The sequence below is a fragment of the Acipenser ruthenus genome, chromosome 37 (assembly GCF_902713425.1).
Source record: "Acipenser ruthenus chromosome 37, fAciRut3.2 maternal haplotype, whole genome shotgun sequence".
Taxonomy (NCBI): Eukaryota; Metazoa; Chordata; class Actinopteri; order Acipenseriformes; family Acipenseridae; genus Acipenser; species Acipenser ruthenus.
Genome location: NC_081225.1, coordinates 9,244,434 through 9,271,615, shown reverse-complemented (window position 1 = coordinate 9,271,615; position 27,182 = coordinate 9,244,434). Strand labels below are relative to the sequence as shown.

The 27,182-nt window shown below is 39.4% G+C and overlaps 1 protein-coding gene across 2 annotated transcripts in view; it reads right to left on the bottom strand.

Moving 5' to 3' along the window:
- LOC117968928 (zinc finger matrin-type protein 4-like) overlaps positions 1-27,182 on the bottom strand; it is an 85,813-nt gene that overhangs the window by 37,447 nt on the left and 21,184 nt on the right. For both annotated transcript variants that reach the window (XM_059008620.1, XM_059008621.1), the window contains exons 2-3: positions 23,518-23,619; positions 11,556-11,645 (exon numbers count right to left, since the gene is read on the bottom strand). In XM_059008620.1, the coding sequence (XP_058864603.1) occupies positions 11,556-11,645; positions 23,518-23,619 (192 nt within the window). The remainder of the gene's footprint in view (positions 1-11,555; positions 11,646-23,517; positions 23,620-27,182) is intronic.

Sequence of the window (27,182 nt, the reverse complement as noted above, 5' to 3'; positions counted from 1 at the left end):
GGTTACCAACTGTGAGCATCTTCTGACACCCTGCTGCTAGTTCCAGCTGTAGTGTGATTCTGCTTTCAATTCACAGGGGTCAACAGTCTCCCGCATTGAGAAAGAGGAGATATTATGGGGCTCTGTCACTGTTGTTTCACGGCAGAACTGACACTTTTTTTTTAAAAAAGCATTCTCTGTTGCATTTCATACCCGCATCCCTGTTTGTTTAGTAAACCCCCAATTTAAAAACAAATTGAAGATTCCTGGAATCTGTACAGTACAGCATTGGCCAATTATGTCTGAGCTGCCAGACTGGAAAAAAAAGAAAAGAAAAAATGATATGAGACCTGTCTAAAACTGCTCTAAACAATAAAATAAAGTTACAGGACACTGTTGTTAAAGTCAATTCCACATACACAATATTGCTGACACTATTCAATTACTCTATCCATCTAGATATTATAAAAGGCTCACCAAGGCTCATCTCAATTCCTGACACCTTATGCTTGATACCCTAACAGTCTCCAGTGGTTCAGTATTTGGTAGCAATGACCGCACAAGGAAGCTACAGTGGGATGAGACTGCCTTTGGTTGTACCGCAGTGCTAAAATGTCTGTATTTTCACAAACCAATGGTTTCACAATTATTATTTATTTCTTAGCAGATGTATCCCCTTATACAATTGTTACAAGATATCACATTATTTTTACATACAATTACATTATTTTTACATACAATTACCCATTTATACAGTTGGGTTTTCACTGGAGCAACCTAGGTAAAGTACCTTGCTCAAGGGTACAGCAGCAGTGTCCCCCCACCTGGGATTGAACCCACGACCCTCCGGTCAAGAGTCCAGATCCCAAACCACTACTCCACACTGCTGCCCCTAATGATCACACTCACGCACTTGCACTCAAAGACACATGCATTCAAACACATCCATCTTCTAAGCCATGACCTTCAAAATGGTGTCCTTGGCTTGTACAGTTAATAGATAAAATCAGTACAGGGTTCCCACATCGTAAAATGTATTCAATTATACTACGTAAGATTACTGGAGTGCTGTGGTAGCTAATGCAGTTAAGGTATCGAACAAGTTGCAAAATCAAATCCTACCGGAGACCGCACAGTATCCTAGATTTACAACCACTCTTAAGACACAATTAGCAGTCCCTGAGTTCATTTATAGAGAACGATTTGAAATGAAGAATCCGTTTTAATTCCATTTGTGTTTAAGTGACTGCATATAATTGATTCCTTTGAAAGCTGCCTACTCGATGATTACAAAGCGATCACCTTCCTGAAGTATAATTATCAACCCCTAACCGGTATTTTAAATATCTTCTTTTCGTTGTCTTGGGATCTTTAAAGTTTGCTTTGTACACATTTCATATCAATGACACTTACGAGAGCACGTTGCACCCTATGCATTAGTTTAGCCCTAAGAGAAGACAAAGTGCTCTTCACTGAGTTACTGCTTCCAGCAGCACCAATCTAACTGGTCTTTAAGGAAATATCTTAACATGCCCAATAAAAAAAAACAGTAACACTTTAAATTAAGTGTCTCTAATCGCTGTGCATTTACATAGAAGTTACATTGTTTCAGAAGAAATGCAATGCCACAGAACTAGTTAGAGAAATGCCTTTATCGCTGTATTTACTGAGGAGTGGGCTTTATGGTACTGGATGCTTGGTATTCAGTATTTTTTTCTAGTGTTTTATACACTAAAACAAGCCGACGATAATTTGATTTCTCCTCCAGGGAAACCTAATGGAGTTTCGGATATATGTCAGTGTTGTGTGGACTGAATTAATGGCACTAAAACAACCCTACAATTTATCACAAACAACATCTAATTAATGGAAAGGGCATGTGGAGACCTCACAGCAGATAACATCGGCAAAGACTAATATTGGCAAAATGATCAATCTTTTGTTAGGCAACAGGGCTGTGCGTCAGTGACGCTATTTGTATTTCTCTAATACATTTAAGAAGCAATACACTGAGTGCGATTGCACGCAGCGAATTCCCAGTTCAAGTTAATCTTATTTTAGGAGCCAGGCCAGTGTGTGTAATAAAAATCAAAGTGCTTTTCAAAAACACCAAGGCAACTTGACATCACAATGCTCAGAAATTAAGCTGCCAGTGTGAATGAGGAGTCATCTCATGCATTGTTTGCTTCATGCCACAAGTCAGTGACAAATAGACTTTTGTCTTCGTTCAAGCAACGGATCATAGAATGTGGTTTTGTGGAATGAGACAAAAGCAGGTACGCATGGGATTGTATATGCTAGCCTTCAGTTCTCCAATAGCATGTGCAGCACTTGCTAACCCTTTTTTTTAAATCATTGGGTTATTTTTATGTTTAGGACACAGACATTTCAGATAAAATTGCCGGTAGCTCACATTTCAAGCGCCTCTGAGGCTAATTACTGTCTGTGTCCACGCCACCATCTAACTGCTGCATTACCACCAGCTGTGCTTTTAACAATTTCAGTGTCTCACAATGAGTGGCGAAGTAGCAAGGAAAAACTGAAGGACCAAACAGGACAAAACTGAAATGTGACGGCTTAAACACAGCATTGTCGCAACACACTAATTCAATTTAAAAATGTTAGGATATAGGAGGATACTTCATTTAATAGTCTGGAAAAATGGCCCTTGTCAGCCCCAGAAATTATCCTTGACAAAACGCAATTTAGCCCCAGTAATCAGGACATGAATAATACTGCCTATAAAATGTTTGATGGGTTTTGGAGTTTGCAATGTTCAGATCAATTCCGTTAGGAATGAAATGTAAATGGTGCTGTCCGCTGTGCCATCTTCTAGTTTTGCTGTATTTTTTTTTATTGCTTATTGACTTTACCATGATAAATCAGACATTACTCTAGAATAAAACAGCTCAGTAAATTCAGATGCATCCCTAGCAGCTCCTAAATGCTACTGGTAAAGCCATAATAAGAAACAGGTTTGCAGTAACCCACCCTACCTGTCATTTTAACCCCTACTAAAATATTTTTTCAACAAAGAAACAAATCTCAGAAGTCCCAAGTTTCATCAACTTGAATGCTGGGGGGTGGGGTCGAGGGGATCTGAATCTGTACAGACAATTTCTGCCCAGAAGGTTCCACTACCAACCGAATTGCTTCTTTACACCTAGGAGCTCTCCAGCGGGTACCAGCAAGCTACCAGCCCCTAGTATGCTTTGAGCTCACCGGTAACCTGGCCTGTAAGGTGAGAAGAAATAGTCACTGACAATTTTGCCTCCCTAGCTTGAAGGAGCAAAAGAGTCAATGCGACGCTACCAGTGGAATCCCTAGTGAAGAACACTAGGGATTTTGTACAGCCAGGACACAAGCCTGGGCTCCACTGGGACAGCACCTACATGAACATGAAGAAGAAGAAGAAGAAGAAGAAGAAGAAGAAGAAGAAGAAGAAGAAGAAGAAGAATGGCAACTTGATTATCCCAAGTTCCCAAGTAATCTGAAAATACCCTGGTAACCATGGCGGTCTATTGAAATGTGAAGGAGGCTTTTTGATTGAGAATTACATATGAAAACTTTTACTGCAGTACTGTAATTTTTTTTTAACACAGTTAGAATGAAAAAGAGTTCTGGTTCAGTCTCTATACCTCAAGTCTGCTTGAGATGGTTCATTTATACTCTTTAGAAAAATGATTTCATTTGCACTCTCCCACTAGGGTTCCGCATTTGAAACATTTCTAGTCTGTTTCATAATTTTTTTTTGTATTTTCAATTTTGCACTCTGTTGTCTAGGATGACACATGAACACTTAAGAGATAGATTTACAACCTGTAGCACATGCACTTTATTTTCTGTGCCAGGATAAAATAGAAATATGGTAACAGATACTGCATAATGTTTTTATTTACAAGTATTCTTCTGAGTCCTTTATTCTCTGGCTCAGTAGTTATGTTATAGCTGGTTCAGAGATTTCAATTACCCAGCTGGTACTGTATTTGTGTATTGAGATCCCAGATACAATGCAGTCGGATAGCGTTACTTGTCTATTGAAGAAAGCCAATGCAGTGGTGCATAAAATTGAAGTTAGTCCTTGTTCAGCAAAGACACATCACCACCTGATCAATATGCAATGATGAGCTCCAGTTTGTTCTTTTTGTTGGAAATGCACCGAGGAGACAAAACCCACACATAATTATACTTATTAATTTTGTTGGAGGTTTTAATTGATTAAGCAACTGAAATCAGTTAAATAAATGTATTCACTGAAACAGCTGTTGGAGCTTTATTTGACTTTCTGGGGCTACGATTCCACATTCCAGACCGCCCAAGTGACAGGTCAGACCCGCAAATTCACATTAAAACCTGCACACGCCGTGACAGCCATTGTACAACCCACAAAATAAAACTGATATGTAAGATCACTGTGTGGGTGATGTAAAAAAACTGAAGTTTGTTATTATTAACACTTCATTCATTGATGGGTTCTTAATTCAAGTTACAAATGATATCATTTTTAATGAATCCATGTTGTTTTCTTTTATTGATTCGAATTGCAATCATTTAAGTTAAATTAATCATCATCCAAAATGTTCTCGAGGAAGGTCAGTTCAGTGGGCGTCCTCTGATCCCACAACCAAACCAATCACGTCTTTACACCCAGCTCTGCAGCGGATGTTGGCGTGTTACAGGATCCTGGTGGGCAAAGGTCAGCCTTGCAAGTGTCCTCTGTAGCTTGATGAGGAGAAACAGTTCCTGGCGGTTTTGCCTCGCTTACCTGTGAGAGTGACCGAGCCAATACACTTCCTATCCTAGTGAAGATCTGCAACTTGGCACAGTCAGGACATGAACTTGTGCGCTATCTCGACTACCATGCAGTTGTGCCTTTACCAGGTGAGCTTTTCAGGGACCCCTCAAACTGGCTCCTTTTTCTTACTAGTTTTATGCAGTTACAATTATTATATTCTTCCCTGTGAACGTGCCTTTGATCTGCTTAGGGACTAATAAACACAGCTGGTAACATGTTTGCCTTTCCTTCCCCCTGGATGAAGCCTTTTTGCAACACAAGCATATGGAGTAACAGAGTGAATGCACATTTCCAGGCGTATCTGCATTTCTACAAGGAGCTCCAGGCATCGGCTTAGCTAAGGATGCTACAGACTTTGTTACACTGCCATAAGGGCTGCCATTGCCCTTAGTATTCAGAGCATTCAGAATATGGGTAAGGCACAGCAAGGCACAAAAAAAGTGATAACTCTGGTGCCCAGCAGGGAGGTAATGGATTGAGGTAAGATATAAATCCTTTCCTTGCCGATCATTGGATGTACCGTTTATCGAGGGACAAATAAGAAACTAGCTATTACATTGACGATTTGAACTGGTATTGGAAGCGTCTAAAATGACGCAACCTGGCACAGAAACTGGAGCCTGGAGTATACTGAACGTGACTCGGATTGGACCAGCTGTATATTTGGTATTTCTACATGCAAACTGAGCACGTTCACAAAGCTTCTGTACATGGTAATAACTTGAACCCAAGCCAAACTAACAACAACAACAACAAAAAAAATCTTAACTAGTGCTGCACAAAACAATTATTCGATTATTTGGATTAGGTGTTGACAATCGGTGTAGCATCTGAGGGCTCTCTCCAGGGTTCAGGTAATCCGATCAATTGCCTTTCTCTGTGAGTGCTAGCGGCACGCATTGCATCTAAACAATAACGCTCACTGTTTGTGGGTGTTTGGAACTGATAAATGGTAAACATTGTTACAATTTGAAACGTGGCCTGGTGTCACCTTTATAGTGTAACAAAGTAGTTAATTACCTTGTTTACCTTGATTCATCAACGATAAACCTTACAAAGCTAATCTTTAAATCTGCACTATCTGAAGCAAGCTGACAATGCCACATGTTGCCGTAGGGCTTGAGCTAAGATTTTGATATGTAGTTTGTGTCTGTGTGATTGGCACCCAGAAGCAGTATCCTGCAGCACAGCAGTGTTGAAGAGATTACTCCTGCGACCCTCTCACTACAGCTTCTGCGCAACACACTGCAGTGTCAACAGCTCCGGGTTCAAGTAGCACACTTCACACAGATCATCTGCACCATTTGATAGGCTGTCAAGATGAGAGGTACCTGTGAGCTCAGATATGTTTACTTATTTATTCTATTGATTTATTCATAAACCAGGATAAGCATATATACTGCAGTCCTTTAACCCTATATTGCCCATATAAAAAAACACTATAGTACCGTCCAGAAACACTTTACTTGGTGACACTTCCCATGAAGTGTCTCTAATTACTGTGTATTTACATAGCAGTTACTTAGTAAATTCATGTGTACTTAATTACAATGTTATTATGCATAGTTATAATGTACTTAATGTGTAGATTGTTTTGCATGATATAACCCTAACTTTAAACCTAACCCTAACCCTTTTCTGATACAATTGTGTACTTAGAAATATCGTACAAAACGATTAAGTACATTGTAACTATGCATAACAACACTGCGATTATGTGCAAGTGCATATGCATTTACTTAGTAACTACTGTGCAACTACACAGTAATTAGAGGCACTTCATGTAAAGTGTTACTGTTTGAAGAACTTGGTTAGGCAGTAGTATCGGGTTATGGAGAATGAAGGGATCCACACACAGGTTTGCAGGCAATCCACATTTCTTTCATTATTACACTGACACACTACCAGGGATTATACAGTACACAGTCCTTACAGCCACCTAGCGTAGTCAATATACACGTTGCACCAATGTACACACAATAAGAAACCTGGACGATTTCCATACCTTGCCCACTCCACCAGTCTGTCTCGATCTCTGCCCACGATGTTCTGCTCTGGTCCAAAAGGTGCAGATAAAACACTCTTACAGCTTGCAAGTGGCACTGGCTGCTTGATTTGTTTTTATTGGTTGAGGCTGAGCATTCCTGTCTTTTGATTGGATAAGCTGGGTATGTTCTAGTGGAGTGCTTTCAGGATCCCCATTAGAAAATGATATTGCGATCTCAACGGGTTCTTGGTTGAACGCTAAAGAACTGGATTACATGATTAGCGCACTGGAGTTCAAAAAGGCTGGCATTTCCTTGTCTCCTATAATTTTTGTTTGATTACCCCCTAAAAGCAAGGTGGCAAAGCCTTTGATTTAAAAGGTATTCATGAAATGGGAGAGGGGTTGTGGTAATTGAATGTCATTCCAAGTTGCTAATTGTATCCACTGTGCTGGGGTATTCCACGCAGACACACACACACACATGCAGATGCTCTGGAGTTTAGTTATATTCCCTCTGGGCAATGTTCTTATTAATTACAAATGTCAGTCTGATTCACACAAAGCAGATGGAGAGGGGAAGGTTCTGTTGCAGTCTTCTGCTGTTATCTGTGGATGGCACGGGGGAGCAGTTTGGGGTGAAGGTCATTCAGTACTCCAGATGGAAAACTTTGAAAATATTTAGTTGTCAAGCAGAGTTTCCGATTGAGAAACGAAGCATATCCAAACCCGGTAACACTTTACATTAAGTGTCTCTACACATGGTATTTTGCATAGCTACAATGTACTTAATGTGCACACTTTTTTTCCTCATATAACCCTAACCTGAACTCTAACCCTAACTTTAATCCTAACCCCACTAACCCTTACTCTAAACCTAGCTCTGACCGTTTTCTGATACAATTGTGTACTTACATATATCGTGCAAACATATTTACGCGTTAAGTACATTGTAACTATGCATAGTAACACTGCAATTATGTGTATGACCACATATTTAATATGTAACGACTATGCAAATACACAGTAATTACAGACAGGTATGTAGTGTTTCCCCAAACCCTTTAGCAATGCATTCCTGATGTAGATGCAAACACAGGCAGACCCAGGGCCGGATTAACCCATCACTGGGCTCTAGGCAAGCATACACTTGCGGGCCCCCTACCCCTGGACAAACAGCAACCCCCCCCCCCCCTCCACACACACACACCCCTATATACATTCTAGCCTTTATAACTAGCCCTCCACCCTTTTACAACAGGTAGAATTCTCAGTTTGAATTTATTATGAACGACTGAATGAATGGGACATAAAATTAAACTGTTGGGGGTGTGCTAAATACATTTCAGAATAAAATTGGGAAAAAACTGAAGCCAAGTTAAATCCTGTAGCACAGCTCGACAACGACTTTTCCTGATTTAGTGACTAAAAAGGCAGCAGTTCAAACAAACATGAAGTTGAAAAAGGTCACATACAGAAGGGTGCTCAAACTTCTGTTCACTAACGGTAGCTCCACAATAGTCCACGAAAATAAATAGTAAAAAACAAACATGCCTGTACATTGTTGTCTAGTCAAAGACGTTACAGTTTACTGCACGCAAAATCGTCAATAACGTTTCCTTGTTTTTTTGTTTTGTTTTGTTGATCGGGTGGGTTTTGACTTGCTTCATTAAAGAAAATGCTCTTTTCTCAAGAGCAGAGAAATCGCCAATGTTTTGGCATACAAGTAAGTTTTGGTGTTACATCTGGTAGAGGTCTGTACCCTATAGAATTCTATACTCCTGATGATTCCACGACGACACAGCTGCATTTTTACAAAGAACGCTTGATGTTTCTGAACAGTATGTAATATAATAAAAAGTGTTTTAAAAAAAAAAAGTTGTATAAGGTTACTATAATCAAAGGTTTCGTGTGTTGAGCAACGCAGGAGGCTGAACGTACTGTATATCTAGAAAAGCAGTGGTGTTAAATGTGCTATTTTATTTGATCACAGAATTAGTTTTGTCTTGTTTACAATATTTGTTGCAAACTGCAGCGGAATTCAATGGAGAACACACTGGGGCTCGGGCACAGAAATATCGCGCGTGCACGTCCGGCGATCTTTTAAAAACTGCATCTGCACGAGAATGGAATAATGTGAGGATACAGAATTATGTTACAGAAATCTGCGTAACACCTGTCAGAACAATTTGATTTTGAGATGCATGCCTCGGTTCGAATGTCAGTGAGTGAAGTTTTTCCAGTCAAATCTGTATATGCGAAAAAAACAAAACATGCGTTAATCTGGCCCTGGGCAGACCATCATAACTTTGATCCGCAAAGATACTCAAGACTGATTATATCTGCCAGTGCTGGTCCCGAACCTGCTGTTAGAGTTCACATTGTTCTGGTCTTTAAAACACTGTTAAAGTTACTGTACTGGAAAAAATAATTGCCTACCCTCCCCAGCTGCACGTTGGTAAAATATATAAATAAATAAAGTGCTGATGTAGTGCTGTGCTGGGAAGGGATAGACGACTCAGATATAAACGTCTCAGTTGGCGTTTGTCTTGGCAAGAGCTGAGTTCAAACCAGCATGAAGTTTTAACACCTACTCTCATGTCATGGAAATCTTTATAGTAATATTGAAAGTCACCAAATAGAAAACTTTGAGAATGGGGAAGCACACTCTGATTTTGTAAGTAGACCAGTTAAGACCAGATTTTTCTTACTGTAACGAGTGATTTTTTTTTGCTTTAACTTGCTCTACCATTTTAAAATGAAAATGTGAAGAACCCTTGCGTGTTTAATAGTATGATTGCAATTACCAGAGGTGCACATTCTTTATATCGTCCGTGATAAAAGACAATCCAGTGGCTTGCTTGTGCACAGTTCTGATAACCCTAATCGTTTGATAGCAGGTGCAATGGACTGTGGCAGAGCGCTGATTATGAGATGAAAGAGTCTGATTAATGAGAAATTACAGTGTACATTGTCATTTTTATCATGCATGCAATTTGTCTTAGTGTGCTTTGCCGATCACATTTAAATCCATGCTGTCTAACCTTTTTCTCTCTCTTTCTCTCTCTCTCTCTCTCTCTCTCTCTCTCTCTCTCTCTCTCTCTCTCTGCATACTGGGTGTTTCAGAGCAATTTTGCTGAGTTCACATGCTATCAGGCTTCATGTACTTCCATGGTTCCTGGCGTCTCAATGGTCACTTGTGAATATACTGCATGCGGTAGCTACAGAATGGATCACAGGAATGCCAGTGTAAAGTCTGAAAATCTTCCCCCCTCCCACATTATCTCCGGGGTAGATTCTGATGTTTTCCAGTATCTAACCCCCTCCTCCCAGAATCTACCCCACCAGTATTATGTCTTGAAGGTTGCAGTAAGTGAATAGAATTTACATAGCCTACCCGATTCCCTCAATCTCTCCCAATACCCTGATTGAGTGTAGTAATAACAACCTGTCACTCTATTTAAAATGATTTATTTGAAAATAAATGCAATTCATAAGAACATTTTAAATATACTGTAAAATATATTTAAATATTGCAAATAAAATGTATTTATATTTATACATGTATTTAATAGTTAGTTAGAATTTGTTGTAGTATATATTTAAAATATACCTAAAATATAGTACATTGTAAATATACTTTAAAATATATTTAAATTATAGCGGGGGAAATATAAGTAAATAGATGAAATATAAGTGAAATATAAAAAAAAAAAAATAAAACCAAATGCAATATATAACTGCAATAAATAAATGAATGAATAAAATATATTCAAGTATATTCATGACAATAAAGTATATTCAAGATGCATTTTATTTTGGCTATTTCAAAACATACTATTACATTATTATGCTATCTCACCGTAATTCATACAACAATATCAATTTAGCAAAGGTTTCATGTTTGACTTGCGTGTTATTGTTTAATAATATTTCCTCCTTATAGGTGGGGTAGATTCTGGGAGGAGGGGGTAGATACTGGAAGACATCAGAATCTACCCCGGAGTTATATGTACCCGACCCCAGAATGTACCTGGGTATAATCTCGTAGTGGGTATAATTTGGGAGGTTACACCTAGACAGCTAATTGTAGCTTGCCTGGGAATTGCCAGAAATAGACTACACTAAAACATTATTAGAAAATGTTGCGTAACATAACATCAGTGTTGCTGCATTTTGACTGTACTTGCTTCTATCAAAGACCACCAAACCCATTACCAGCCTTGTATGGTATAAAAAGAGTTGTACTTGGGAGCTGAGGGAGCTGTGCATTATAGGGCTCAAGAGCCCTGGGTTAAATAAAGTAAATGAATAAAAAGCAACCAAAACAGCCTTTTAAACCAATAAATAAAAACTAGCAATGGGTGTTTGGTGAACAAAAACAAAGCATCCCCGGGAGCCCCTTTCACTGTGATTTATTACCCCCACCCACCCCCCCCACCCCCCACCCCCCCCTCGTGGTACAAAACCAATGCAGTCCTATTGCATTTATGTTCTTTTCAAAATGGATTTAAAGACTGGTGTAAACGCTCTGAAAATGTGTCCCTGGTCCAGTGGACAAAAGTGAGATTAGCGAGTACATGACGGATGAGGGAGTGTTTATGAAGAGGCTCTCAAAATCTCTCGAGTTGACATGTGCTTGCAGTGATAGCTTCAACTGTAAACCTCATTTTAAAATGAAGCCATTTAAATCTCATTGCTGCGCTACGTGTTCAGTCCTGAGGGAAACTCAGCAGCAGCTTTAATAAATCCAATACAACATTGTGTGCAAAGAAAGACAAGACGGAATGAACTCACGTTGTCCGTCCGGAGTCTCTTCGCAGGACAGCCCCCGTCGACAGGATGCAGCATGTAAAACAGACGCACTTTGTTGGCATGCTTCCGACTCTAAAGGAAAAGAAACGGACAACGTAAATATCGAACTATACAAAATCTTTCACATTGGCTGGTTATCACATGGGAGAAGCTCCAATGTATGCAAATATGTGCGGTCACGTGACCTGTCATGTGATCCACTAGATCTATATACAGATATAGCCAAAAGTTTTGCATCACCTAGAATTTTAGGATTGAGACATCATTTATAAAAATAAGATTTAACATCACGTAATCAAAGAAACTACAAAATGATATTGCAAAAGTCTACCGGAAGCCATAATAGTAGGACAGTATTTCACGTTAGATTTGCATGTTAAATGTCAAATATTCCACAATGTTAAATGTCAACTATTCCACAATCTTGAAAGAACAAATATAAAATGCATTGTGAAATCCTATCCCTAATACTATAAAAGAGAAAGCGACATCTGATGAATTAAGTGTGGATCTTTTTTTTTTTTTGGTCTGCTTTACTTATATCTGTGATTGGCATCTAGAACTTAACAGCAGCTCCTGAACTCAGTCCAAAGCACCTTACCTTAACAAAACAAAAAAAAAAAGTAACTGAGTAATTGCCCTACGAACTGCTGATCATAAATTAATTTTATGCTCCATTCTCTTTTAAATAATACTGTACTGCTTCTGTTCCAGTACAAGAAGTGTATGAGTGTGATTCTGACAGCCATGTTGCCCCTACGCGCACAGTAAACACACAGTTTAGGGAGCTAATGCACACAGCTAATTTACTGTAACAAGCGTCTCCTACACAGGCTGTAGGTGGCCTTCCACTCAGCTGTGACTTTAACATGGGAGGGAGAGTTCACATTCAGCATCGCTCTCTGTGTCATTCCGGGCCTTGTCCATTCCCATTTAATGCCTCATCACACAACGGCCGTGGGAGCTGCTTTAGTAAAACCTTGACTGGCTTACTGCATTAAATAAAAGTTAAAAGTGCTTTAGGCTAGATTTAAAAAGCTCACTGTGTCTACCCTTCTTTACCCAAAAGGACAAAAAAATGTGGAGCAGGCGCAGAAGTTGACAAACTTCTTAAGAGTTTTTGTCCAGTTTACACTCACAGTATTTAACACTGGAAACCCATTTCAGTAACAAAATAGTTAGGTTACACTTTACAGTAAGTGTCTCTAAATACTGTGCATTTCTAGTACAGTAATCTGTCTCATATCCGACTGCGGTGGGTATGGGCGGATATGTAAATGAATCCTGTTTTAAATACCATTACACACAGCTGTAGCAATTACTACATTCACACAATTATTGTTTTGAGATTCAGCTTTTATTAGGGAGCTCCCCTAAATTCCTTGTTTAGAAAGATACAGGGTATTAATGCTTGTGACAGAGTAGCCGTCTGCAGTGTGGGTGCGTGCATTCGCTGCTGAGTGACGGGCAGGAGATCGAGACGGAGGTTGAAGTTGATACGCCCCCCGCAGGCAAACAGGATTTATTATATATCAACACATTGAACAGCTCACCTGACACTACCAGCAATGGCAGCGCACGGAGCACATACAACACAGTGTACGAAAACTTTGATAGGATCTACAATCTCTGAACGAATCTTCTCTGTTCAATAATAATCTAATGCTGCTGAAGAGCTTGATCAAGGTGGATAAACGGTCAGGCTGGATTTATGACGGGTGGATACGCAACGGATTACTGTAGTTACATAGTAAATACAGGTCTTCTTACACATCGTTACAATGTTATTATGCATAGTTACAATGCACTTAATGTGTAAATCTTTTTTCACGATATATGTAAGTGAGCCATATCCTTTAGAGTAGCATAAAGCTTTAGTGAAACGTCTTCAACCTTCTTGCTCAAACTGTCTTCAAGACCACCCACATGTTGCCTTGTGCTGATGAGATGTAACTGATTCTGCTGTGTGTCGAGCAAACCCACATTAAGCTCAGATACATTCAACACCACGTACATTGGTGTGCACAGTGTAAACTCATTAGCGGATGTGCTCGGTTTTGATAATCACATTACCAGTCCAGTTCCTTTATACAGACCATTATAAAAAGGTTCCCCGAGTAAAAACACAGCAGTGTAATAAATCACAGTGAAAGCATATTAACGCATAGTTAAGCATTGTAGAGAATAGCGAGGTATGGTGAAGCATATTAAACATGGCAAACCAGGGTAAAGTGTGGAACATGCATAGCATAACCATGGGAAAAGCATGCAAAAATACCATGCAAAAATAAGGGGACAGTCAGCAATACATTTTTTTTTCCTTCCCTTAACCCATGCCTCATTGAGAAAGCCGAGACTGTGGGTTACGGCGTGCTATAATATCTGCGAGACTGGATAACTGCACTGTATCTATGAACAAGATAGAGGCTATCTGTGTCATTCCTGTGTACTCCCCTTTATTGTAATTACTGGTAATTCAGAATCTCACTTACAGGACATTTGATCACCACTATAAAGTGACATGCAATCTCAATATTTAGCATGGTACTGGAAATCTTAATCTTAATCTTCCACTGTGTATTTTTTTAAATGGATTTTGACACTTGCTCAATTCCATATCTTGCTCCCACCTTGCTGTACATTATGGTGTTAAGTCTGCAGAATCGTTACCAACATTTAAGACACAGCTTTTTTATTTTTGCAAAATGAAGATGATATACAACAGGGCTACAAATCAGGGACACCACATATATAAAAAAAATATATAATAAAAGTAGAATCAGCCAGGATATATAGTGAATATAATTTTATTTTAATGATTTTTTCTTACTCTGATAAAAGGTTTAAAACAAAGGATTTAAAATGTTGTGATCAAAGCTTGGCTTCAGCACAGTTTTTCTGCATCAGGCTGCGTAAGGCAGCAAATGTTTTGAAGCAGTTAATAATTCTTCATTAACGCCTGCGTTAAAACACTGAGTGCTTTTTAAACACAAAGAACACAGTTATGGTGCGGTATCCCAATATTAATTAACAGCGCTGTTCCAAACTGATGTTTTCCATAATAGGCTGTTACTTCGTGCGAGTTTATACAATTTCTCAAGTTAATTAAGAAGAGGATGTTGGCTGTCAGAACAGCTCAATCAAGAATATTTAGTTATTTTTATTCTAGGATTACAGCATTTCAAAAGCTCTCAAGAGATATCGCAGTGCTTTAATAACACCGTGTAACAATTTTTTTTTTTTTTTTTTGGTTCCTGGGTAGTAAGTGTTATTTCCTAATTGCTTATGCCTCAAAAGTATAGAAAATGGCTATTATTCCCCACAAACTTTGCTTTTGTGACCAGGACAGTGATATTTTGAAATTTACCTATTTTCCAGAACATTCCAGACAGATTCAGTGCTGAGTAAACTTGGAGTAACTTCTAGAACTTTCTAGAACTTTCCAGTAATATAAATAGTAGTATAAATACAGGGGCCTTAAGCCCACCAGTTCAGTTTAGTTCCAGCTGCCTAAGTGGATACATACCTGCATTTTTCTGAGATGGCATCAAGAGGCTGCAAGCATCCAGCAGACGCATATTGAGACTTCAAAATGGTGGCATTCCTGATGGGTCTCCAAGGCGGTTTTACCAAGTTTCCCTGCTATCTTTGCCTTTGGGACAGCAGGGACACCAAGGCACACTACCACAGGCGGGACTGGCCACAGCGGACCGAGTTCTCTGTGGGGAGGAACAACGTCAAGTGGGAGCCACTGGTGGACACCCGGAAGGTGCTGATGCCACCACTGCACATCAAATTGGGCCTTATGAAACAATTTGTCAGAGCTCTAGATAAGGAGTCGGCAGCCTTCAAGTACCTTCAAGACTTCTTCCCTAAGCTGTCTGAGGCAAAGGTCAAAGCCGGTGTCTTCGTAGGACCACAGATAGAGAAGATCCTGGAGTGCAATGAATTCCCCAAGAAGCTCACTAGTAAGGAGAAAGCGGCTTGGAACAGCTTTGTCGCAGTGGTTTGGGGCTTCCTGGGCAATCACAAGGCCGAAAACTATGTGGAGCTGGTTGAGACTCTGGTGAAGAACTACGGCACAATGGGCTGTAGGATGTCCCTCAAAGTCCATATCCTTGATGCTCATCTTGATAAATTCAAGGAGAACATGGGAGCGTACTCGGAGGAGCAAGGCGAGCGCTTCCACCAGGATATACTGGACTTTGAACGCCGCTACCAAGAACAGTATAACGAGAACATGATGGGAGACTGATTTGGGGGCTGATTCGTGAAAGTGATTTACAGTATAATCGTAAATCTCGAAAAACTACTCGCTTCTAAATCTTTTGTAGTCATTTTTGTATTACTTTAGTATAAATACATGTTAATTTGGATTCATATGTTGTTTTTTTCTGACTTTATGTGAACGAAAAGACACAAATTCGCCCGTTTTCTCATTGGAAATAGGTAAATTTCAAAATATCACTGTCCTGGTCACAAAAGCAAAGTTTGTGGGGAATAATAGCCATTTTCTATACTTTTGAGGCATAAGCAATTAGGAAATAACACTTACTACCCAGGAACAAAAATTGTGTTACATAGTGTAATCCATTCTTTACTCAGAAGTACTGTAAGGCTGCTTGCCTTAAGTGCAGGAACAGCGCTGTGTAATTAATGTTTATTGGTGTACAATGAAACACAAAATCTGTCAAGAGGTGATGTTTTTCTGTCATGCTGTACAAGCCAAAGCTATTTTGGTTATAAAAATATATACGGCATTTCTATCCACAAATCCTGAGCCATGAATCAGTTGTCTCTTAAAAGTTTATCACAGTAAATCTGCCCATTCATTCTGCAGTTTCCCCATGTTTCTGCTATGGTTATATTCTGCATTTTAGTAAGTTTAGCCTGGTTCACCATTTCTTTCAATATGCTTTAGCATACCTCTCAGTAAGTACAGTGCTTGCCTATGCTTTACCGTGCGTTATTAATCCTTGCTGTGCTTTTACTGTGGGAAACTGTTTTTAAAGGGGGATGCTACAAAAACTGAGTCTCTGTTTCATCTCGTGAACGTCATTGCACAAAAGAGAGAGAAAGATAATGCACACAAATCTAATTGTTCAAAATGGAGCACCAGACACACTTAATCATATTTTTTTAAGGTTTTGACTAGTTGACCAATTCGACTATTTTTACCTCAACTATTGTCAAAATATAGTATCTGTTCTACCCCTAGTTCACAACGATAGCCTTAGGTCTAAAATACCACCTGGTGTATACAGTATAACCTTAACAAAAACGATATAATATGCCTTGTGGAATATAAAATTACTCAAGTAGACAGCACACCCCTCCATACGCAACACACAACCCATATAACCAGCACTCTGAAAAGGTGTGCAGCTTTATACTCGGAAAGTGACGTTTTTGGCTGTATTGAACTACACTAGATAGAACTAGTAGAGACTTTAAGTACATCCTGTTGCCACGGGGACATCCTCATTCTAAGCAACTGACAACCAAGCATATTGTGATCATTAGGCAAAATCAATACGTACCTCTAAAGCAGCAAACCATGTGATGAGGTGAACCTTGGGGTTTACCCATGTATTTGTCTTTGTAATTAAATAAGACCTGAAATTAGTGCTTGAGATTCTGCACATGCTTCTGTAACATTTCCTCCCTTTCCCTCCTGGTGATACTACCCTGACTAGCTATACTCAGATGTACTGGCAGATAAGAAGTGGGATACGGTCTAAATGCGAATGAATATTGGTTGAAAAGGATTGTTCACTAAAGACAGCAAACCAGAGTATAAGCACATACAGCTCTGGTCAAATGTTTTGCATCACCCTACAAGATGAACTAATTTAGCTTCATAAAGTCGAATGAAACCTGCTGAATAATGTGACGTTAACATATTGAATTACATACCGCTTTGTAGGTTTCCATATACTTAACGAAAAAATGACATCAACAAAAAAAAAGATGTAACAGTTCAAAAACTGTATGGCTTCCAGCAGACCAGATCATGTTGTAGTTTCTTTGATTACATGATGTTTTGTTTTTTTTCAATTCTCAGTCCTAAAATTCTAGGTGATGCAACATTTTTGGCCATAGCTGCACAATGTAAATTTACAATATAAATACACCATAATAAAAGAACAGCTAAATGCAGTCGTAACAGAACAGAGAAAGACCGGTAAACCACAGATATGGTCAAATATAATAAATCCACTGTTAAGACATGATAAGGCAGAGTGAAAGTATAGCATTAGCATGGCAAACTGAAATGAAGGTTAAGGGCAAAACCAAGTGGACTCAGGGTTGGAGCCGCAGAAACAATGACTACATAGCTGTGTCCCTTTCAGAGGAAATGCTGAGCTTGGTGTCCTTCAGCTTGCCAGTTTCAGTAAGGAAGCAGGGTGGCACAACGTCAGCACGTTAAGTGAAGTTCTTATTGCTTTGCCAAGGATACTGTGCCAGCCAATACGGTGTCAGAAGAGTTCAAAATGAAGGTAAACACGGACTGAACTGCTTTGGTACCCTGTAAGGATGAGACCAGACCCTGTTTCAAATCTTAACAATGCTTATCAGTTCCAAATGCCACACATTACATCCGACGTTGAACGTTTTATTGTCCAGATCAAATATGTGCCACTAGTATTAACAGAGATATGGCAATTGATCAGGTTACCTTCCCCTGGAGATGCATTAGATGCTACCCGATGACCTGGAAGTATTGGGAGCTTCTCTGTCTGCATCATCTCTACGCCTCTACTCTAGCAGGCTCAGAGCTTACGTGACTAGTTTGTTTCTGTAATCACTAGTTATAGTTGTCAGCAGTAGAATCAGTTATGTAAAAGATTAATTCTCAAACTGAACGCAGTAGGGATTCAGGGAAATGCATGCATATGGATTAGGGAGTGGTTAACATGTAGAAAACACAATGTACTGATTAGAGGAGAAACCTCAAAATGGAGCGAGGTAACCAGTGGTGTACCACAGGGATCAGTATTAGGTCCTCTGCTCTTCCTACTCGACATTAATGACTTAGATTCTGGTATAGTAAGCAAACTTGTTAAATTTGCAGACGACACAAAAATAGGAGGAGTGGCAAACACTGTTGCAGCAGCAAAATTATCTAGACAGCATTCAGAACTGGGCAGACACATGGCAAATGATATTTAATAAAGAAAAGTGTAAGGTACTGCACGCAGGCAATGAAAATGTGCATTATAAATATCATATGGGAGATACTGAAATTTAAGAAGGGAGCTATGAAAACGATCTAGGAGTTTATGTTTACTCAGAAATGTCTTCATCTAGACAATATGGGGAAGCTATAAAAAAGGCCAACAAAATGCTTGTATATATAGTGAAAAGTGCTGAACTGAAATCAAGGGAAGTAATGTTAAAACTTTACAATGCATTAGTAATACCTCATCTAGAATATTGTGTTCAGTTCTGGTCACCTCGCTATAAAAAGGATATTGTCGCTCTAGAAAGAGGGCAAAGAGCGACCAGAATTATTCCTGGTTTAAAAGGCATGTCATATGCAGACAGGCTGAAATAATTGACTCTATTCAGTCTTGAACAAAGAAGACTACGCGGTGATCTGATTCAAGCATTAAAAATTCTAAAAAGTATTGACAACGTCGACCCAGGGGACTTTTTCGACCTGAAAAAAGAAACAAGGACCAGGGGTCACAAATGGAGACTATATAAAAGGTGCATTCAGAACAGAAAATAAGAGGCACTTTTTTACACAGAGAATTGTGGGAGTCTGTAACCAACTCCCCAGTATTGTTGTTGAAAGTGACACCCTGGGATCCTTCAAGAAGCTGCTTGATGAGATTCTGGGATCAATAAGCTACTAACAACCAAACGAGCAAGATGGGCCGAATGGCCTCCTCTCGTTTGTAACCTTTCTTATGTTCTTATGTTCATTTTCATCTGTTACTCCATGCAGGTGCAACCAACCACAAACTACTCTCTTTTACAAGGTTACTCTGGTCATTTGTTTCCCATAGGTCTCCTTTCCAATACTTTCTAGCACATCCTTTATCACTCAACATCCTAAGCCCAAGGACAAGTGGGTCGTTTCCTTAGCAACTGCACTTATGCCAAAGTCACGTTCAGCAAACTGTTTTTCTGCCATTCACTCTACCTACAATGGAATAAAAAAGGGCTACTGCATTCTTACCTTGAAAAATGAAAAAAAAAAAAATTGCCTGCTACACATTTTGATAAGTTGTATTCTGTAGGCACCTACAGTACTAGCATTCCTAAGGGAGTTTATTATTTGAGTTTTGAAACTTTATAAAAACTCCCTCGCCCCCAGGGAAAGCAGTCTGAAACTTTCTAAAGTGCGTCAATAGTTTTCCTTACTAAAATAGGAACTATTAAAACAGAATTTTGTGCAGCAGAAGGTTTTTTTTATTTGCCAGCTCCACAGATATACGGAGGAGAATAGGAGTCAGTAGTTCAGATCTCAAGAGGCTCAGCGAGGGGGTGAAGATTTGCAGATGCAACCAAATATTCCCAATGTCAGAAAAGAAAAAATGTGCTGTATCAGAAAGATAGCTGCAAACTCATTAACCTTTCATGTCTTTCACCTCCTGAAGCCCGGGTTCGAAACCCCCGTAAGTAAGGGAAATTAATTAGGGTTCTCAATCCCAAAAGTAGTTCCCCCAAACCACCCTAACAAATAGGCCTAGGACAGAATTGTATGGGTTGCTTAGGTATTAGGGTGTGATCACAGAGCTAGAGCACTTTGATAGAGGGTTGATAGTAGATTTTTTATACATACCTTCTTGCACTCGTGTCAGGTTAAATCAGTAACAGGCTGGCTGCCCATGGTGGCCCTGTGTCCCATTTTCAATGAGACGGCTTCATGCATCACCAGGCTTATCTGTATGATACCCACCTTGGATCACCTCTTCTTGCATCAGATTCAGCGAGCCAGTTTCCACATGGCTGGCTGACAGAAATCATTCCCAAGACCCTGGGGACTGGTGGTCTCACTGGCAATGCTGCCTCTGCTGCCTTTGAGCAAGACAGGCACTGTGTTGTACAAAAGTAAGAGCCTCCCGCCAATGCACTGAAATAACAGCCTTTGAAGCCGCCTGGCATAGGATGCAAAGTGACAGCTGTACCCGGGGATAAGATCTGATAGAAATTACCATATACTTGCTTTTTTGTGACATCGGGTTACACAGAGTTGTCAGCAAAGCGCTTATTAATTACATTAATGTTCTGCTCGTAACGACGTCTTGTCCCTAGGATGGCAAATTGAGTTGAGTCACCAGGACGCGGAATGAGAACAGACAGGGGCGGACGCATTTTCAAGGTTGATATCATTACCGTAAAAGGAAAGCAAGAAAATTAGCAAGTGAGCGCTTCTGTGCAGGTATTAAGGAGATGCTTTCAGAATCCATAAAGTGTTTCGGGAATCACACTGGGGAGATCTGGCAGAGTGTCAGAAATTCACAGGTTTGGTTTAAGATAAACACTTTGAATTAGAGGCAATGTTTTCTTGTTGCATACAGATGGCACATTATAAGACGTGCTCACATACGCCATATCAGTACCAGACAGCTGGCTTATCAGGACCACTGTACTGTGCAAGAAGTCAGCTGAGCTGTGCTATTTGAAATGTCTTGGGTCCGCTGTGCAAAAATGCAACACCCAATCAGAAATGCTTGACCCGTGTAATTACGCACCAGTAGGCGATATGATTGATTTGCCACCTGCCCTTCCCTGCCAACCTTTATGTGACCCCTGTGGGGGTCATAACCCCTGCTTACTGTGCTTGAGCATTCTAATTATGCTAAGAGATTTAGTGGATGGCAAGAAGAACAATAACCAATGGGGGCATTTAATTTGTGAAATGTACTATTTTTTCAACAAGCTACTGCACCTTATCATGGTTTTCCATAGGGTCTAGAATTGAAAATCCTGCAGCATCCTGTTAGGCAGGTTGACAGTGCAGTGTAATTATGGGGTTACAGTGTGTATAACTGATTTGTTTTATTCTTCCAGTTGCACACACTAAACTGCACCAGTGCCAAAACATTTAGGTGCTAGCAATCTCTGCAATCAAGCAACTGCTGTAGCAACACTGAACTGACCATACTTATTACAGTAATCCAACCGGTAATAACTTTGTATATATTAGGGAATACATGTCGGAGATCTGCAATAAAATACAATCAGTAACTGTCTATTGTAGGAGCATTGTAATTTTGTCCCAATTTACACATTCGTGTTCCAGCCTCCCTGCCGTCTCTCCAATTGTCAAACTCATTATCAAGCAGCTTGTGGCAGCAGGGGTACAAGTCTGACACAAGTAACGGCGGTTTGCTGAAATTACAGCATGAGGGAAAATCGGATTCAAGACAGCTGACAAATCGTTTGCGCTCAGTATTTTTTTTCCCTTCCCCGCAGCATGCTGCGTAAAAAATAAATAAATAAAATGAAAGCAAAAAATGGAATTAAGTGGACTGGGCATAACTGCATTGTGAAGGTTACTTTCAGTCTCCAGCTAGCATTAAAGCAAGTTGTTTATTACTGAAGCTATTGAAAGGTGCGGTGATGCATTCAAACAATAGATCTGTGGAAATACTGCCCTTTAGTTTTTTGTCTTTGGCGAACAATTTCACATTTTGTTCTGCACTGAAATGCATGTTCATCATTGTCAAATGTGGCACTACAGTAACATAACAGTACTATTAAATACCCAGAGGTATTTTTAAACTTTACTGTAAGGGATGTCGCTTGGGATACAAGACCAGCTATCCATCTCATTTAGCATCCATAAAGATCATTCATTATTACAAAAGCTTTCTACCAAGGGACTGAACTAGACCCATAGATTTTAGCACTGAAATACACACGTCAATAACCTCAGCTAATAACACTAATGTGGCCGGATTTTCATTGAGTGCAAAAACAAAAGATAAATATTCATGTGATGAGAAAAATGTGCCCAATCCTTACCTTTAAATATTGATCACAGCACAGGGAAATTCCAAAGAAACCTGTTATTTCTGATTCAGTAGTGTATCTCTCAATTCTAGTTATATGCATGTAGAACGATCCGCCTAACCCATTGCTTATTTAACTCCTAATATCCAAGTGTTGGATTTAATCCCAAAAGACTGGGCTGCTTTATGATATGCATTCATTTCCTATTCCTATTCAAACAACGTTCTGCCAGGGAGCCACTGTCTTGGGACTGGAGTCTCAGTTCCAACTGGTTTGATCTCCATCTGATAGAGAGACGGGATTTCAAATTGCTTGGCACCAGGTTAATGCAAGTGTCATGAAAACGAAAACAAATCTGGTCTAGTCCACTTTTTTATGCACCATGAAATCCGTCTGTAAATCCGGGGGGTCACCAGATCCACGTGCAGTCCACGACCTGCAGCTGGACGTTCCACTAAAGTCAAAGATCACCTGTATGCATGAGGTTTTTGTATAATTGCTAACCTCCAATACTTCCCTGACAGTTCAATATATTCACAGCCTTGGTGTTCATGCCTGCATGAACTTATTTTAAGTATGGAAAACGTTCTTGGAAATAAGACTCCTATTGCATAGCAGTTTGGCCCATTCCAGATTTTAATACAAGCTTGATTAGCCACAGAGTACACGTAACAAGCTCAGGTGTGTCTTATTAAACATAGTAAAACCAGGAATGCTATTCAATGGGAGTCTTATGTCCATCCCCGCACAATGAAATGAGTTTATCCCTACAACTCTTACTAATCTGCAATAAAAGTCCCCTCTGTGTCAAACGAAAGACACCACGCTAATGCAGTAACATTTTCACAATCCTCACCAGACTAAACAAAAATGTAACATTAATACTGAAATTAACACAGAGCTCCAGGCTGGGCTGATACCCCGTTCCGGTTTTCTTTCATTAAGCATCTCTGAGAAAGCCGGGTGTCCTCACCTCGTAGTGGGCGACTCTCTGGGACTCAGAGATAAGCTGGGCGCTGCACACTTTGCAGTAGCTGTCAGTAAACAGTTCCTGCTCCACTTCTGTAGACTTCATCTGCGGAGAGAGAGGAAAAGCAAACCATACTTAAGGGGTTTTGTTTTGAAGAGATCGCCTCACTGCGCCGGTCAAGGCACCTGTGCATTGAAACACAGGACAGCAGGAAGCACCCTGACCAGCCCAGTCACAGTTAAAGGGGTAGATAGAGAGGAGAAACACTACCATGACTCACAGGGAATTCTAGTTGCCACAACTATTCCAGTTGCTGGAATGCAATGACTGTATCTACCAGAGGTGGCTGAGCTGCATGCGGCTCCCGGTGACGCACACTTTGTGGCTGGAACGAACTGAAGAAAGAATAATAAACGAAAAGAGAAAAAGCAAAAAATAAACACAACGAGTTTATTATTTGTGTTCTCTGTATTGATTTGTGTTTATTATTCGTTCTTCTCTCTCGTTCTCTCTCTCTCTCGTTTCTTTCAGCCTGCATGTTCACTGCAAGGACATTTCGTCACTTGGTGACCTGCGACACCACGCACAGTCGTATGAATATTTCGATCACCTCGAGCGAAAGCCGGATGTGCAGTTGAAAGTGAATTTCATCATTTTGAATTAAGTGCTTGTTTGTTTCATGGAGACAATGGCATGGAGCATGGAGTAATAAACGAAAGTGTGATGCTTTAAGCCAGAATGGGAGGAAAAGTTTGCTTTCACTAAAAACAGTGGTAAGCCTGTGTCTCATCTGCAACAAATCGCTTACGCACTGTAGTCTGTACAAGGCGAGCAACCTCAAATCACAACACATTTTCATCTGAATATCCTCCTGGATCAGACCTGAGAAGAAACGAGCTAGCCTCTTTTAAAGCACGCCTTTTGGTGTTCAGTAAAGAAGCTGATGTAATGACTCAAGCGAGTTTTGTGTGGCATGAATAGGGCTCTTCGTTTTCAAGTTCTATTTTTGGTCACGTGATGTCCCTTTAAAGTTATATCGAGCCGACTCTGTTTCTTAATTTAAAAAGCGTTGATTGTGAAACAAGATCACTTTAGTTTTTCGTCCCGTAACTTCAATGAGACGATGATTCTATTTCGTTGAAAAAAAAGGCAGCTCCTTATTTTTAAGTCAAACCGAACACAAAAAGCGAGTTCAGTTAAATTGCTTTTCCCGGATTTAAAATCTCAATGACTCGTTGCAAAAATGTTATAACCTGTTTTGCAAATAATAGTTTCCGCTTAATTACGATTTAATTAAATCAGTTTAACTTCACTGGCTGTTTGCGTTCGGTTTGAATTTAAAATAAATAGCTTGTCTTTTTTTACATTATCAATGAGACAGAATCACAATCTCAATCTCAGGAGAAAAAAAACTAAAGTTTCACAATCAACACTTTACCAAGAGTTTAATTGAACGGAGTCTGCTCAATAAAACAAAAAGGGGGACTTCACGTGATCAAAAATAAAAACCAAAAACGAACAGCGCTATGCATGGAATATCGCTTGTGCCAAACGTGCTTATTCAGATGAATGAATGAATGGTTTTATAAAATTGGAGTCTTGGCGCTAGACTAGAGAATGCATGTTGAAATGTTATATTGCAGGTCTAAAATTAATATTATATTGACGTATCTTACGTCTCGTCATGAGCAGGTACTGTAATCCCTACCAAAATAAATAGAGTGCATTTGTCATCCACAAAGCAGCTGAAAAGTATTTAATACACGCAGCAGTAATGCAAAAAAAATAAATACGAGCATTCAAAGGAAGAAAATAATCCTTACAAAAAAGTGTCTTATTTAAAGTGCATAAACAGACATAACGGAAAAGCACCACAGTGTTACATTTAAAGCTTCATACACGGTATATCTACAGTACAATACAAATTACACAGAAACGGTGAGGCTCTGCAATGCTCTCCCTTGTTCTTGTGTATTTTGCTGCCATCAAGAGATAAGAGCTGCTGTATTGCACACAATACAAAAGGAATACAAAAGACATGCTTCACTGGCAGAGGTGTAATCAGGGATTGAGAACACTTTAGTATTCAAAATCAAGAAGCCAAAATGTGTATATTCTGCAGAAAATACAACTGAAAACACGAACGGCATGTTATTGTGCAAAGTAATATTAAAAATACATGTACTGTTTTTTCTTAATTTTCATTAGATTCTGCCATTTCTCATCACAAAACAAATGGAAAAGCTTTAGTCTAATAAAGTGCAAAGGAATTCTGGGTAGCCTCCAAATAGACCTTTGGGGCAATTAAGCATTTATAGATCGATTTAATTGAGGCAACAAACAAAAAAAAAAAAAAATCAATAACCTATTACAATTACTAGTTGAATCTCTATTCATTGAGCTTTATTTTCTGACATATTTAACAAGAACGGAGAAAACTGGGGTGAAATCTATACGGTATTTCACAGGCTTGCTTCAGTGAACGCCACAAAAAGCTCCCTCAAAGTCTTTTCAGAAACTTTTCATGCAGGAATAGTTAGCAAGCAAAATCATGTGCAAAAACGACAACAGAGAACCATACAGGAGACACATAGGTAACAGGACATTAAACAGGTAAATAAATCACAGGGACGTAGTTTATATACAGTACTCCTTAATTCTCCCACAAGGGAATCCTCTAGAGAGCAGTAGATCTCACCGTGCTAGATATAGTGCTGCTGTTGGAGTTCCTGTCATTTGAACGAGACGTGTGTTGAACAGATGTGTTGGGTGATTTGTTAAGGGCCCCTGGTACTTGTCAAGGAAGCTCCACAAGTATTGTCTCAAACCCCAATAGAAGCCTTGATTTCCCAGCCCAGCCTGTGTACAGAGTCCCTTTGGAGGACATTTGGAAGATGTCTTCATAGAGAGGAGAAAGGAGACAGCTGTTCCGAGCTAGAAGCACAGAACATGTATGGCATTTGTGGTTTAATTTTTTCAAAATGTATACTTTCTGAAAGTTTCAAGTAACAATCAATTACCATAGTAGCCTTTTGTAAAAGTGAATTGATCTCTTAATAGTTAAATGCAGGTCTGTTTCTTCAAAAGCCACAAGGCAGCTCAAAAACAATGATGTGCTCTAATAATACTGCATAATTAGGCTGTAATTCATTCAAGGGGTTCTGGTGGCATATAAACCAAGAAATGCAGGTCTTTGTTTTCTCAGAAGCAACACAATAGTTCACGAGGGATCACGTATACCTGATTATGCATTATAAGGCTGCAATTCATTCAAGGGATTCTAGAGGCATATATGAGATTGTGTAATCCTGTTACTATTGTTATGTATGAAAATCTGCAATTTACATAATGGTATCCCAGAAGGAAAAAAAAAGATTGCACAATATATGTATGAAATAGTACATTCATATTTTACCAAATTTTTAAATACAATATTACATATATTATTACATATAATTAACGTGACAAATATATTTATTATATCAAACTGCAAACTGTTACACCACCTCAATTCACTCTAACTAAACTCAGAAAAAAGCATTATGTATTACCCACAAATGCCCAAAACAAACAGAAAGATATATGCAACAGTGTGGAGTAGTGGTTAGGGCTCTGGACGCTTGACCGGAGGGTTGTGGGTTCAATCCCAGATGGAGGACACTGCTGCT